This window comes from Adiantum capillus-veneris, chromosome 22 (genome assembly GCF_014529385.1).
Source record: "Adiantum capillus-veneris isolate H3 chromosome 22, ASM1452938v2, whole genome shotgun sequence".
Lineage (NCBI taxonomy): Eukaryota > Viridiplantae > Streptophyta > Polypodiopsida > Polypodiales > Pteridaceae > Adiantum > Adiantum capillus-veneris.
In genome coordinates, this window is record NC_140952.1 from 32,556,191 (window position 1) to 32,569,480 (window position 13,290).

Consider the following 13,290-nt stretch of genomic DNA (forward strand, 5'->3'; position numbering starts at 1 on the left):
ATTGAGTTGCAGCTCACTGGAAAGCTTCCATACCGCAAGGGAAAGACTCCTTGACGTGTACTTTGACCTACAGGGATTTTCGCGCCGTTATGCTGCAGAAATTCGGTCAAAAACCTGCAATTACAGCCATGGACAGGTTTGGATAGCTTGGTGAGGATTAGGTGAAAGCATTAGGATCATTTATTTACCAGGGGAGCCTCAGGAAAGCATTGGGTGCTTGTACAGGACAATTTAGAGAGATTTCCTGCGAGGAATCTCGTCTAATTCAATGGGCAAGTGACCCTACAAGTGCGAGAGCTCTAGGGCTACCCAGAAAAGTGATCGACACGCAGATCGGAGCGCAAAACAGACAATTCAGCGAGCCACAATTTCTCGCCAGGTTTTGCAAAGAGCTCTTAAGTGCGTGGAAAGTCAATGTTTGCTTGGGATTTTGTCCGTGGAGACTTCTATTGTGGTATGTTGCCGAAATCGGGTTGGAGTAGAGGCAGGGTAGTTTTCGTACGTCGTACGGAACGTTCCGTTCCGTTCAACCGGACCCGTCCCGTTCCATACGGTATTTTTTTCCGACAATTTATGACCGTTGGCAGCTTGTGACTGTTTGCAGGCGTCCATTTTGTAGCCGTTTTGAAGCCAATTCCAATGCCCATGGCCCATGGGCCATTGCCATGCTCATTGCTCACACTCTCACATGCTCTTCCCCTTTGTTATCCAACACAACCTACAACTACAAGCTACATTGTACAAGCTCTAGCCCTAAGCCTCTCAATGCAAGCCTTCAATGCTCTAGCCTCTCATCATCCATGTGCTTCCATTGAAGCTCTCAAGTGGGCTCAAGCTCTCGAGTCTCCATCTTCTCTCCCTTGGGTCTCTCTCCCTCAACCTCCCTTGGGTCTCTCCTTCTCCCACCCCCACCCCATCCTTCCAAGTGCCCTCTCTCTCTCTCTCTCTCTCTCTCTCTCTCTCTCTCTCTCTCTCTCTCTCTCTCTCTCTCTCTCTCTCTCTCTCTACATCATACATCATACTAGTAGCTACTAGCTACATACTACATAATGCCACCTCCTCTTCATGAAGCCTTTGAGAAGCATTGCCGATATTTTGAGCGGGTGGGGGGCAAGCAAAACGCTTGCAAGTGGTGGTGCAAATATTGCCCAAAAGGTATGACCTCTTCTGTCACCCGTCTCATCATCCACTTGACAAAGATGGGAGGACAAGCGGGCCCATGTCCTAATATCCCCGAAGATATCCTTGCGGAATGCAAGAGAAAGTATCTTCCATTGAAGACACGCAAGGGTAGAGTCACCTCGGATGAGTTCATGTTGCCGGATGTTGATAGTTCCGATTCGGAGGAAGAGGCCTCTCCAACTATGTCCATTGCTACCGGTGCCACCGCGGCCTCATGTGATGGTGGTGCCTCCTCCAAGAAGTCCAAGGGGTCTTCAAGTGATAGTGGCCGGCCTCCGAAGATGGAAAAGCAAGCTCCTCTTGCAAAATTGGTGGGTGGATGCTCCGGCCCCTTGTCTTTCCTCAAGGAGAGACAAAGAATCGCAGAAATAGAGATTGCCCACACGGTGATTGAATGCAATCTCTCCTTCAGCATTCTTCGGTTGGAGCGATGGAAGAGGATGATCATAGCAATTGCGGCGGTTGGTCCATGTGAAGGGTGGGACGGGTGTGTCATACCACGACATGAGAACAAAGAAGCTTGATGAAGAGAGGGCAAGGATTGACAAGTCACTTGAGCCCGTACGTGCGGGTTGGGCAAAGTATGGATGCTCTATTCTCTCCGACAGATGGAGCGACCGCAAGAAGAGGGGCATCATCAACATTCTTGTTTCTTGTCCTCTTGCACCGTACTTCTTGCGGGCGGTGGATGCGGGTTCGAGAGGGAAGAAAGTGACCGGGGCATTCATTTGGAAGCACATCCGCCAAGCCATTCTTGAGGTTAAACCGTAAATCGAGCCTTTATGTCTTGAGCAATTGCCAATGAGTCCTATGTTTTCACTTTTAAGTTTTAACTCTTTTTGTCACAAATGCCTCGTGTAGGTTGGTGCGGAGCATGTCCTGCAAGTGATTACCAACAATGCTTCAAATTGCAAGGCAATGAGTAAGAGGCTAGAGAAGGAATTTCCATCCATAGTATGGACTCCATGTGCCTCTCATTGCCTTGACCTTCTCTTTGAAGACATAGGGGAGCTAGGTTGGGTGACAGATATCCTCAACCAAGCACTCTCCATCATCACTTTCATCAATGGCAAAGTAAGGGTGCTTGCCATTTACCGCACCTACTCCGACCTTGAGTTGAAGAAGCCATCGTCCACTCGCTTTGCCGCCATGTGGCTACTTCAGCGACAAGCCTTAAACTTTTATATTTTGTGCTTAATCTCTTCAACTATAGTCTCTTATAGCTTATGCCTCTCTTGATGTGTTTTAGGATTGCTCATCGGGAGCATGTGAGCGTAATTGGTCCGCATACTCCCTCATCCACACCAAAATCCGAAACAAGCTCTCAACGAAGCAATTAGAGAGACTTATCTTTTGTCGCTCCAATTTACGCATGTTGCACTCTATGCATGAGATACCTATGGCTCAACAGGTGTAAATTATAAACTATAATCATGAGTCACTCCATTTTCTATACTCTAGTCTTTAATTAGTTTGAATATACTAATTATGTTTTCATTGTCCAATGTTGTAAATGTCAAATAGGTCAACGTGGATGAGCTCACACTTACGATTGACACTCTAAAGAGTGTCAACAAAGAGCAAGACCCTGAGGAGCAAATGATATTTCGTGAGCTCTACTTGGAGCTTGAGGAGATTGATCGCCGGGTTTCTCGCACACGATCACGCAAGAAGGTCGTCATCCATGGAGTTACATCGGCTACAAGAGGCAAAGGTGCCAGGGCTACAAGAGGTAGAGGCAGAGCATCAACAACACCCACGGAGGCTCCTAGGACCTGTGTGCGGCGAGGCTCCGGAAGCAGCTCTTGTGTGGCGGCCATCACTCTGGAGGATAGAGAGCCTCGAGAGCCAGAGTATGATGATGAAGGCAACCTCATTAGTGATGGAGATTATGAGCCGTCATCCTTCGACTCTTGTGAGGAAGAGGATGATGTTGATGAGCAAGGCTCAGAAGAGGAAGATGACGAAGATGATGAGAGCACTAGTGACTAGTGACTAGATTCTAGAATCTCTTAGACTAGTTACTTTAGACTTTACTATTTAGTCTCTCTATCATGGTGTGCCACTTTTTGAGTACTTTGTAGCCCTTGCCACTTGGTCCCCCCACTTTTTTGTATCATCTTGAGTCTTGACTCTCTACTTATCAAATTTCAATGATCATTTTGGTTTATGTAATGCTCATTCTCTTTAGTCTTTGAGTCTTGACTCTTTACATTGTAGTATTGTAACTTGTAATCTATACAAATGTTAAGTTTCTTTAAGGCCTAAGCCTTAGACTTGAGAATTATTTGGTTTTTTTAATTTGAACGTACATAACGTCATAGTACATCATAAAAAAATTTAGTTCGTTTAGTATCGCACATCATCGTACACTTACAAAACGTACGGGACCGTACGAGACCACTATGAACTATAGAGGAATTTTAGCCCGATAAAAGTGGAAAATCTTGTAGGAGTTTACAGGTTTTTTTCTCAAGTATAATAAGAATAAAGAAATACCGAAAGGGAAGCCAGTCTTTGGGGCCAACAGGGTGTCGCTATCTGCTTGGGAGCGCTCTAGCTACCAAGTCATGTCTTGTAGTGTTGAATTTCAGTCACAAGTTTATTCGTGAAGTTCCTTTGTGTTGTAAAGTTAAAGTAAAGTTTCGGGTGAAAGCCAAAGCACACCGCTCTACGGGCCAGTTTCAGGTAGACACCATGGCAGGAGGATATATTGTAGCTTTGTGGATTTCCGCAAAGCCTTTGGCACAGTGCCACGAGCCAAACTCATACGCAGATTGCAAGACATGGGGGTGCCCACAAAGCTCATATGGGGGATCTTAGCTTTATACAGGACGGTAGGACAGGTACGCACTACTCAGGGATGTTCGACATGGTTCATTCCACCAATGGAGTGAAGCAGGGTTGTCCCCTATCTCCGACTCTCTTTGGGATATATGTAGATGAGTTTTCAGGTTATGTAGATACAGAGGGTGATAGAGGTGCTCGGCTTGCAAGGACATGGATTCCGTTGCTATTATATGCTGATGATATTCGTGCTGATCTCCAACTCTCCAGAGGGAATGCAGCGTCATTTGGATGCATTGCATGTATTTGCACGGACAATGGATTGTCTGTGAACCTTGGTAAGACCAAGGTGATGGTGTTAAACATCACGGCGCAGTGGGTAAGGAGGCCCGACCCCACTTTTACATATGGTCGAGAGATTGTGGAGTATGCAAATGCATACACTCATCTTGGGGCGGTTTTTAGCGGTCCAGTATTTTCCCTGAGGCATGCAGCAGATACGCGATTGACCAGAGCCTATGCAGCATTGGGGAGACTTGAGAGGATATGTTCGCAGGTTCAGTTCCAAGAACCTCAAACAAAGCTTTGGCTCTTTGACACTTTGGTCACTTCGGCCATGTTGTATGGAGTGGAGATATGGGGCCCCCCAGTTGATCGTCATAGCAGAGCTGGCAGTACTGATGGATGGAGATGGATGGAGAAGCCCTTGGTGTCTATGATTTCTCGAATGATTAGGGCCAAGGTCTCAGTACCACATGACATTGTTAGGGTAGAGCTCACTGCTCCACAATCGGTAGTGGAGACACTCACTCAATCAGTTTCATTTATGCATAGCACTTGGGCTCTCCCTAGAGATAGATATGCTCGATTAGCACTAGAGTCTTCGCGGCAGCTGGCATTGTAGGGAGATCGATCATGTTGGTATACAGAGATGGCATCTTGGTTTCAGTAACATGGCTTTGGTATGGACCGTCTACCCCCATTTCAGTACTCTCTGGATGCACCCTCCATCTCCCTCCCTAGGACAGAGATTACCAAGCTCATCAGACAGGACTTGATTCAGTTGGATACAAAGAGGACATGGATACAACCTACACATGAGCTAGGTATGAAATAAATTTCTATAGAGAGCATCTTCTCCAGCTCAGATAGGATGGTTTTGTGATCAGACTAGGATACATGGATACTCACCTATCCCACAGGATACGATGTGCTATTGGTCAGATACGCACATCCTCACATCAGCTAGAGATTAGGTGTGCCAAATAGAGCCAGAGATAGAGCTACATTAGATATGCACTGCCGAGTATACTATGAGATACGAGGCCGCTTTCACTGTCTATACAGAGAGGGTTTTGGGCCACTTTCTAGAGTCATAAGATACCAAGATCAGAGATGCCTCGGATTATACTTACTTGAGATTCGCAAACACAGAGAGGACCTCTTGAAGAGGGGCACATTGATACAGATCCAGCGACAGTGGAAGATTACAGATTTCTTTCAATTTTTACATTTCATTTCTTTTCTCTCTCTCTCTCTCTCTCTCTCTCTCTCTCTCTCTCTCTCTCTCTCTCTCTCTCTCTGATGGATGGGGGGACATGGAGAAGCCTCTGGTCTCTATGATCTCGTGGCTCATTAGAGCCAAGGCTTCAGTACCACGTGCCATTGTAAGAGCAGAGCTAGCTGCCCCCCCACTAGTGGTTGAGGCGCTCACCAGATCTATCTCCTTCATACACCGCGTGTGGGAACTTCCTAGAGACAGATATGCCCGCCTTGCACTTGAGTCCTCTCGACAGTTAGCCATGCAGGGAGATACAGCATGCTGGTATGGGGAGATGACATAATGGTTTCAGGCACATGGGTTCAGCATAGACAGATTGCCTCCTTTCCAGTACTCACTGGATGCACCCTCTCTGACTCTTACACAGTCCGAGATCACCAAGCTCATCCGCCAGGACCTGACTCAACTAGACACGAGGAGGACATGGATACAGCCAGCACAGGAGCTGGGCACGAAGATGGCTTTCTACAGAGAGCATCTTCTCCAGCTTACGGAGGACGGTTTTGTGATGAGGCCCAGGTACATGGACACCCACTTGTCTCATGGGGTACGATGTGCTATTTGCCAGATACGCACATCTTCACACCAGCTGCAGATCGAGACTAGGAGATACAGCGGAGTACCAGCAGAGGCCTGGACATGCCCCCTATGTGACACAGAGCCTGAGAAAGAGTTGCACTACACATGCCACTGCCCCGTCTATTACGAGATACGAGGCCACTTCCACTGCTTGTTCAGAGAGGGCTTTGGACCACTCTCCAGAGTCATGCGGTACGAGGATCAGAGATGCTTGGGTTTGTTTTTGCTCGAGCTACGCAGACACAGAGAGAGCCTGATGAGAGGAGAGGCTAGCCAACATCAGAGACAGATCACAGACTTCTTTAGAGCAGACACTGGACACCCGGAGGAGTTACTACCACAGCAGAGCTCGCCGCCTCACGCCAGAGGCACACTGATCGACCGGGCGACCAAGCTGGGGAGATCCAGACGCCCAAGACTACGCCCAAGACTACGGAGGACTACACAGCACCGACGGAGGCTACATCAGAGGATTCGGATCACTTTGGCCCGACATGCACGACGCCCGGTCAAACTAATGACCATGGAGGAGATTGATGAGATCCGCCAACGACCGATGCTGGATCTCTTGTGATTTTAGCTATCCCAGCTAGCTGATTAGTTCACACCTTGGAGTTAAGGATTCCATAGTAGTCATTTAGTCATTTTGTCATATTGTCATAGTCATTTTCATTTCATTTTGTTACTTTTGTTACTCTGACTTTGTATAGGATCCACCACATTGTAACTTTTAGGTCTCATAGGTCACTTTGGCCTTTTGAAGACGTTAATATAACATTTCATTTCATTTCATTTCTCTCTCTCTCTCTCTCTCTCTCTCTCTCTCTCTCTCTCTCTCTCTCTCTCTCTCTCTCTCTCTCTCTCTCTCTCTCTCTCTCTCTCTCTCTCTCTCTCTCTCTCTCTCTCTCTCTCTCTCTCTCTCTCTCAGTTTGGTGATTTTGCACTTTCTGTTCCTGTGTTGCTATTGATTTCTCGCTTGATGTCCAAGCGTAACAGTGGTATCAGAGCTCAGAACGATTCTTTTGCTATGGAGAATCCGATCCCTTCTACAAGGGATCGAAGAAAAGCTCAAACCTGGTGCAGGAACTAAAGAAACCAAACGGAGATTTTGATAAATTTCCAACAAGGAATTTAGCCAGAGCGGATTACAAACGTCAACTGTAGGTTGACAAGTCTGTAAAAAAATTGATCAAGTACTCCAAGAACCCGAAATATGTGAAGCATCTGAAGGATAACCCAATTGATGCGATTCACTCGAGATGGCGAGAGGCCATCGATTCTCCTCTCAAGGCGGGAAGAAAGCTCAAAGAAAAGCTGAATGCTAAAAAGGGGAAACTATACTCGTAGAAAGAGTTTGACAAAGCTCTTCAAAGATGAACCAGTTAATGAAAGGCTTAAAGCACTCTCGGAAGAAGAAGAAATCAATGGAATTCCCCGGTTACTTGGGCCGGAAGACTTATGGTAAGAAGATCCAAGAAGCGTGTTCATTTTGAGGATGACCCAAATTTTTCTTCGTCTTTGGAGAGTTTTGACGGTACGTTGTCCTCTAGTTCCAAAGAGGATGAGAAAAGGCGGAAGAAACGGAGAAATAACAAGGCAATTTTTTGAAAAAGTCTAGAAGGCATGAGAGGCCATCTAGCGGTTCAAAGGAGAAGAGCTCCTCCTCTTCTGACAGTGAGAGATTAAACAAGAAGACCAAGGAGTTCAAGGATGGGGGTCACATAGTCAGGTTTGACACGTTTTCAGGCTACCAAGACACCCAACAAGCCCTTGAATTTATACAGCAGTTTGATGTCGCCTTCCTCCAAAGGTCGGTTCTCGAAACGCTCCAAGGTGCAAACGGCGGCATCTTACTTGAAGGGAAATGCATAGACATGGTGGTCTACTCTGTTGTTACGCAGAGAAGCACCTACGAAGTGGGTAAAAAATTCGAGAGAATTTTCACTTCAGCTTGCATAACAAAAGAATATGAAGGAGATGTCATCACGGCTTGGCATCATCTGAGGATAACTAAGAAAGACACATCGGATGACTACTGTGAGAGGTTTTGGGATACCTATTTGCTGGTGTCCTCGTTTTGGAGGATCACTTTGAGGGATCATATTGAGCAGTTTTGTTGTGGTTTGCCAAAAGAGATTCGACAATATTGTTTGCAACAGAAGTATGACTCTATTCACTTACTTATGGGAAATGCCAAGCAAGGTTTTGGAACGCAGGCCGGCTCATTGACTTATCCTACAAACAAGCCCCTCAATAGGGCAAGAGTCTTCCAGTCAAGAGAAAGAACCAGAGGAACCGGATGAAACTTCATTAGAGGATTTTGGAGAAGTAAGGGAATCATATGATAGTGCGTCTAAGGGTTACGACGAACCAAGGGAGCCAAATGCAAGTTCATCAAAGGATTCCAAAGGAGAAAGGGAATCAAATGAAAGTGCATCTGAGGGTTCTGATGAAGCACGGGAATCAGCTGATGGTTCAGAGAATTCCGATGATTCAAAAGAGGTGCCAGAGGACAAAGGAGGCCAACAGGGCTACCAACAGGTCACAATGCACAAGAAACGAACATAATGGTAAGCTAGGTCCACCGGATAATTTGGTCGAGGGTAATTCTGATGCTTTTGGGGCTCTACTTTTGAGCAACCTTTGTACGTTTATAAGCGCCCTTGGGTCACTCTTCCGTAGAGTATCTAAACGCAAATTCTCGCAGAGAGTTGCACCCTCGGGAGTTGTACATTGTGAGCATAATAATAAAGAAATACCGAAAGGGGCGCCAGTGTTTGGGGCCATTGCGTCTTGGCTCGGAACTCCACCGTGCTCTGTTGAGACTCTCTCTCTCTCTCTAACAGTTTGGTCTCATAGGTCATTTTGACCTTTTGAAGACGTTAATATAACATTTCATATCATCGTCATCTCTCTCTCTCTCTCTCTCTCTCTCTCTCTCTCTCTCTCTCTCTCTCTCTCTCTCTCTCTCTCTCTCTCTCTCTCTCTCTCTCTCTCTCTCTCAAAAAGTTCGGTGATTTTGCAATTTCTGTTCGTGTGTCTCGCTTGGAATGTCCAAGTCTATAATAGACGACATGGCGGACTCTTAGAAAGCTCGTTTGACCACACCTATTGAGGACCCAAAGGAATGGCATGATTATGCAGAAAGGTTGTATGAGGTCCGTGGGTAGCCTCCGATCCCAGAGCCACTCGAGCCACGACCTACCATATCCATTGTCTTCACCACAAGCACAAAAGCATGAGCCATACGCTGACTATAGCACCACAAATTCGATTACCACACAGGACTACAAAGTGAGCACGTCATTTACATAGGCGACACCATAGCCCCAATGATTGCACACATCTTCAACAGGCCTATGATGGAGGGCTTCCCAGAGGAGTAGACTAGACACACTATTGTGTGTCTATCCACAAGTGGGCCCCTACTATAACAAAATTTCATTCCGTCATTCAAACAATCAATCAACTCATTTGAGTTCTCAGTGCCCAAGGCTCTAAGTTCCAAGTTTGTTCTTCAAGTTCAGAATGTTCAAGTAACGAAGTATTTATGAAGTACAGGATTATCCAAAATCCTCACACTAATGTACTAGCCGTGTCTTCGCCAGTTTATTATGTACACCCACATCTAGCGTCCTTCCTCATCATTACTCCCAAGGCTCACTCAATCCTCGAGCTCCCTCCAAAAAACTATGGAAATGAAACCTAAACCAGAGACATCCCATGTCACCATGTCGTTCTCTTGTGAATTGAAAGTCATATACCAATAATATATCCCTCCCCTTGGTAAGCATAAAGATGTCTCTCCCCTTCCATCGCCTCCTCTATCCTCAGATGTGTTCATAACGATCCATCAAAATTTCAAAACTAGCTCATGTGACTAAATCTGTGCAATCTCATAGGCTATAAATTCCTATGCAAAATCCCGAACAACTCTGTAGAAGGCCTTTTACCCCTGGACTAAGAAAGAGACACAGAAAGAAAGAAAAATATATCAACGTTAGTCAGCCTATGAAACAAATCAATAGAGCAACTTTCAAAGTTTTCTGGATATGAAAATAAAAGACAAGGTACAAAACTGAGCTCAGTCCATGGGTGAGAGGAACTCTATATGTATCCTTGGAGCACAAAATGCAAATACTGTATGCCTCTAAAGAGTGCAAGGTCTCATCTCAGAGGGTGATTCCTAAGAGATCTGCCTATCTTTATAACACAAGGCCCCAAAAAACCTCCGCTTCAATTATAATACACTTGTACATTCTCTTTGATAGCCCCAGAATTTGCATTTCTATGTACATAGCTGACCATTTCTGTAATTTGTATCCCAAGACCATTCTGAACTTCAGACAGTTATCGACCTTCGATTAAGTAAACTGCTCAGAGATATGTCCCCCAGTTCCCCCTTTTGACAGCAAAGAATAGTAGGTTTCAAAAACCCACATCCAAGCTTATTGCAAGTAACCCCAAGAGAGAAAGCTACAAATATTAGTAAGTACAGGCTTACAAGAAAGATCCACCAAACAGAAAGAACAACTACCTTGTCAAGCATAACAACACGATTGTCGACATCCATGTTCTCATAACTTTGTGCCATGTAAAAAAGTAAAGTCAGCCCCTTATTTGAGTGTGAGGAGTTGGCATACAACAAAGTGAGAAGTTTTGATGCCAAGAATTCACTGAATCTGCCAAAGCCACACAATGATGGAAAATCCCGATGATTAGCTATCATCTCCATAACTGAAAAAACCAACTTTGAAGTACTTAAATATACCTTTTTGTTCGTCCAACAGTGTTTGGGAAACCACGCTCAGCTTCACAAGCAATTGCTTTCTGTAGAATCTCTTCATCATCTTTCTAAAAAGATTGACAAGTCAAAACCACAGCATACATGCACAGAGAGAGAGAGAGAGAGAGAGAGAGAGAGAGATGAAATGAAATGAAATGTTATATTAGCGTTTTCTTAATGCCAAAATGACCTATGAGACCAAAGATTTGCATCATGGTGAATCTGATACAAGGTCTGGATAAAAAGAAAGAAACTAACCACACACACACAAAGAGAGAGACATTTTTTTGACTTCCTGTCAAGACCAAAGAGAACTGGCCTATGAGATAAAACCAAATATAAGTGTCGATATCATCCAAATGTCATGACATACGACAAAACATCAATCATGAAGTCATTGTGGATGTGCACCGTATGTCACAAGTTGGTGACATGGCAACCCTTAGGGGGTTAGGGCCACTAAAAGACCCTTTAACATTGGACAAGTTGGTGACTGGCAACCCTTAGGGGGTTAGGGCCACTAAAGACCCTTTAACATTGGACAAGCCAGCCGAGAATTTTAAAAACCCTAAAATTGTTGACATGGCATATGTATGGATGCAGCCCGGAAATTGCGGACGCCTTGCTGACGTGTCACCTATATGGATTTTCCCCAGTTCATGGAACAACCCAGAGGGCGCCAGATTTTGCACGGCAAAGCTTTTGGAGGGCACAGCTTTTCAAGAAAATACTTTTAGGCCAAGGGCCTTCAAATATGTAACTAGGAGGCTCACTCCAGCATTCCAAGTTTTGGGAAAACAGAGCCCGAGCCCCGGCAATTTTGCCTGTTTGAAGGATTACAAAAGAAACACCGAAAGGGGTGCCAGGATTTTGGAGCCAATGCTCTGGGAGTGGAACTACGCCACTCCATGTCTACCACGTGGATTCTCTCTCTCTCTCTCTCTCTCTCTCTCTCTCTCTCTCTCTCTCTCTCTCTCTCTCTCTCTCTCTCTCTCTCTCTCTCTCTCTCTCTACACATGCCACTGCCCCGTCTATTACGAGATACGAGGCCGCTTCCACTGCTTGTTCAGAGAGGGCTTTGGACCACTCTCCAGAGTCATGCGGTACGAGGATCAGAGATGCTTGGGTTTGTTTTTGCTCGAGCTGCGCAGACACAGAGAGAGCCTGATGAGAGGAGAGGCTAGCCAGCATCAAAGACAGATCACAGACTTCTTTAGAGCAGACACTGGACACCTGGAGGAGTTACTACCACAACAGAGCTCGCCGCCTCACGCCAGAGGCACACTGATCGATCGGGCGACCGAGCTGGGGACATCCAGACGCCCGCGACTACGGAGGACTACACAGCACCGACGGAGGCTGCATCAGAGGATTCGGATCACTTTGGCCCGACATGCACAACGCCCGGTCAGACTACTGACCATGGAGGAGATTGATGAGATCCGCCAGCGACCGATGCTAGATCTCTTGTGATTTTAGCTATCCCAACTAGCTGATTACTTCACACCTTGGAGTTTAGGATCCATAGTAGTCATTTTGTCATATTGTCATTGTCATTTTCATTTCATTTTGTTACTTTTGTTACTCGGACTTTGTATCAGATCCACCACATTGTAACTTTTAGGTCTCATAGGTCACTTTGGCCTTTTGAAGACGTTAATATAACATTTCATTTTCATCTCTCTCTCTCTCTCTCTCTCTCTCTCTCTCTCTCTCTCTCTCGCCTTCGCAACTTCAAGTCTTCCCCAGCAAATGCATTCCCCCACGTTGTTAGTACCCGCTTCGCAGTCTCAGTGGTTAATGACGCATGTAAGTGCGATGTTGATTAGTTATATAACCTCATTGTGTGGGTCTTCGCTAGCAATAACTTTATTAAGTTTATTCTACGGCAAGGTAGGTAGTGTAACTTTGGAACACAAGTTTGAAAAACAATCTTTCTTTTTTTTTATGAACCCTCGTAAGAATCTGTGGAAACAAACCGGTGCAGAAAGCTATTCCTACTTCCTCATCTCCAACTCACGGAAGTGCCAATTGATTAATTGCTTGGATAAGTGGGCTTGCCAAACAATAAGTTTGGGGTTTTCTCTGTTGACTATTGGTATACTTTCTGGCGCAGTGTGGGCTAATGAAGCTCGGGGATCTTACTGGAGTTGCGACCCAAAAGAGACTTGGGCGTTGGTAACTCGGTTAGTATATGCTACTTACCTTCATACGAAGGTGGATAAGAGAAAGATGGGGGAGGGACCGGCCACGGCAGCATCTATGGGATTTTTCTTAGTTTGGATTTGTTTCTTGGGAGTCAATTTATTAGGAGTTGGATTGCATAATTACGGATGGTTAGCGTAAAGACCAGAAGGTTAATTTTGGCAAATTGAAGGAAAATAAAAAGGAAGGG

The 13,290-nt window shown here is 45.4% G+C and overlaps 1 protein-coding gene across 4 annotated transcripts in view; it reads right to left on the reverse strand.

Annotated features, from left to right (window-relative positions):
* LOC147429127 (DEAD/DEAH box RNA helicase family protein) overlaps window positions 1-13,290 on the reverse strand; it is a 234,134-nt gene that overhangs the window by 164,128 nt on the left and 56,716 nt on the right. For 2 of the 4 annotated variants that reach the window (XM_086495196.1, XM_086495193.1), the window contains exons 4-5: window positions 10,881-10,963; window positions 10,647-10,791 (exon numbers count right to left, since the gene is read on the reverse strand). The exons of 1 other annotated variant lie outside the window; for it this stretch is intronic. In XM_086495196.1, coding sequence (XP_086351322.1) covers window positions 10,647-10,791; window positions 10,881-10,963 — 228 coding nt within the window. The remainder of the gene's footprint in view (window positions 1-10,646; window positions 10,792-10,880; window positions 10,964-13,290) is intronic. One more of the 4 variants, XM_086495194.1, reaches the window with a different exon arrangement.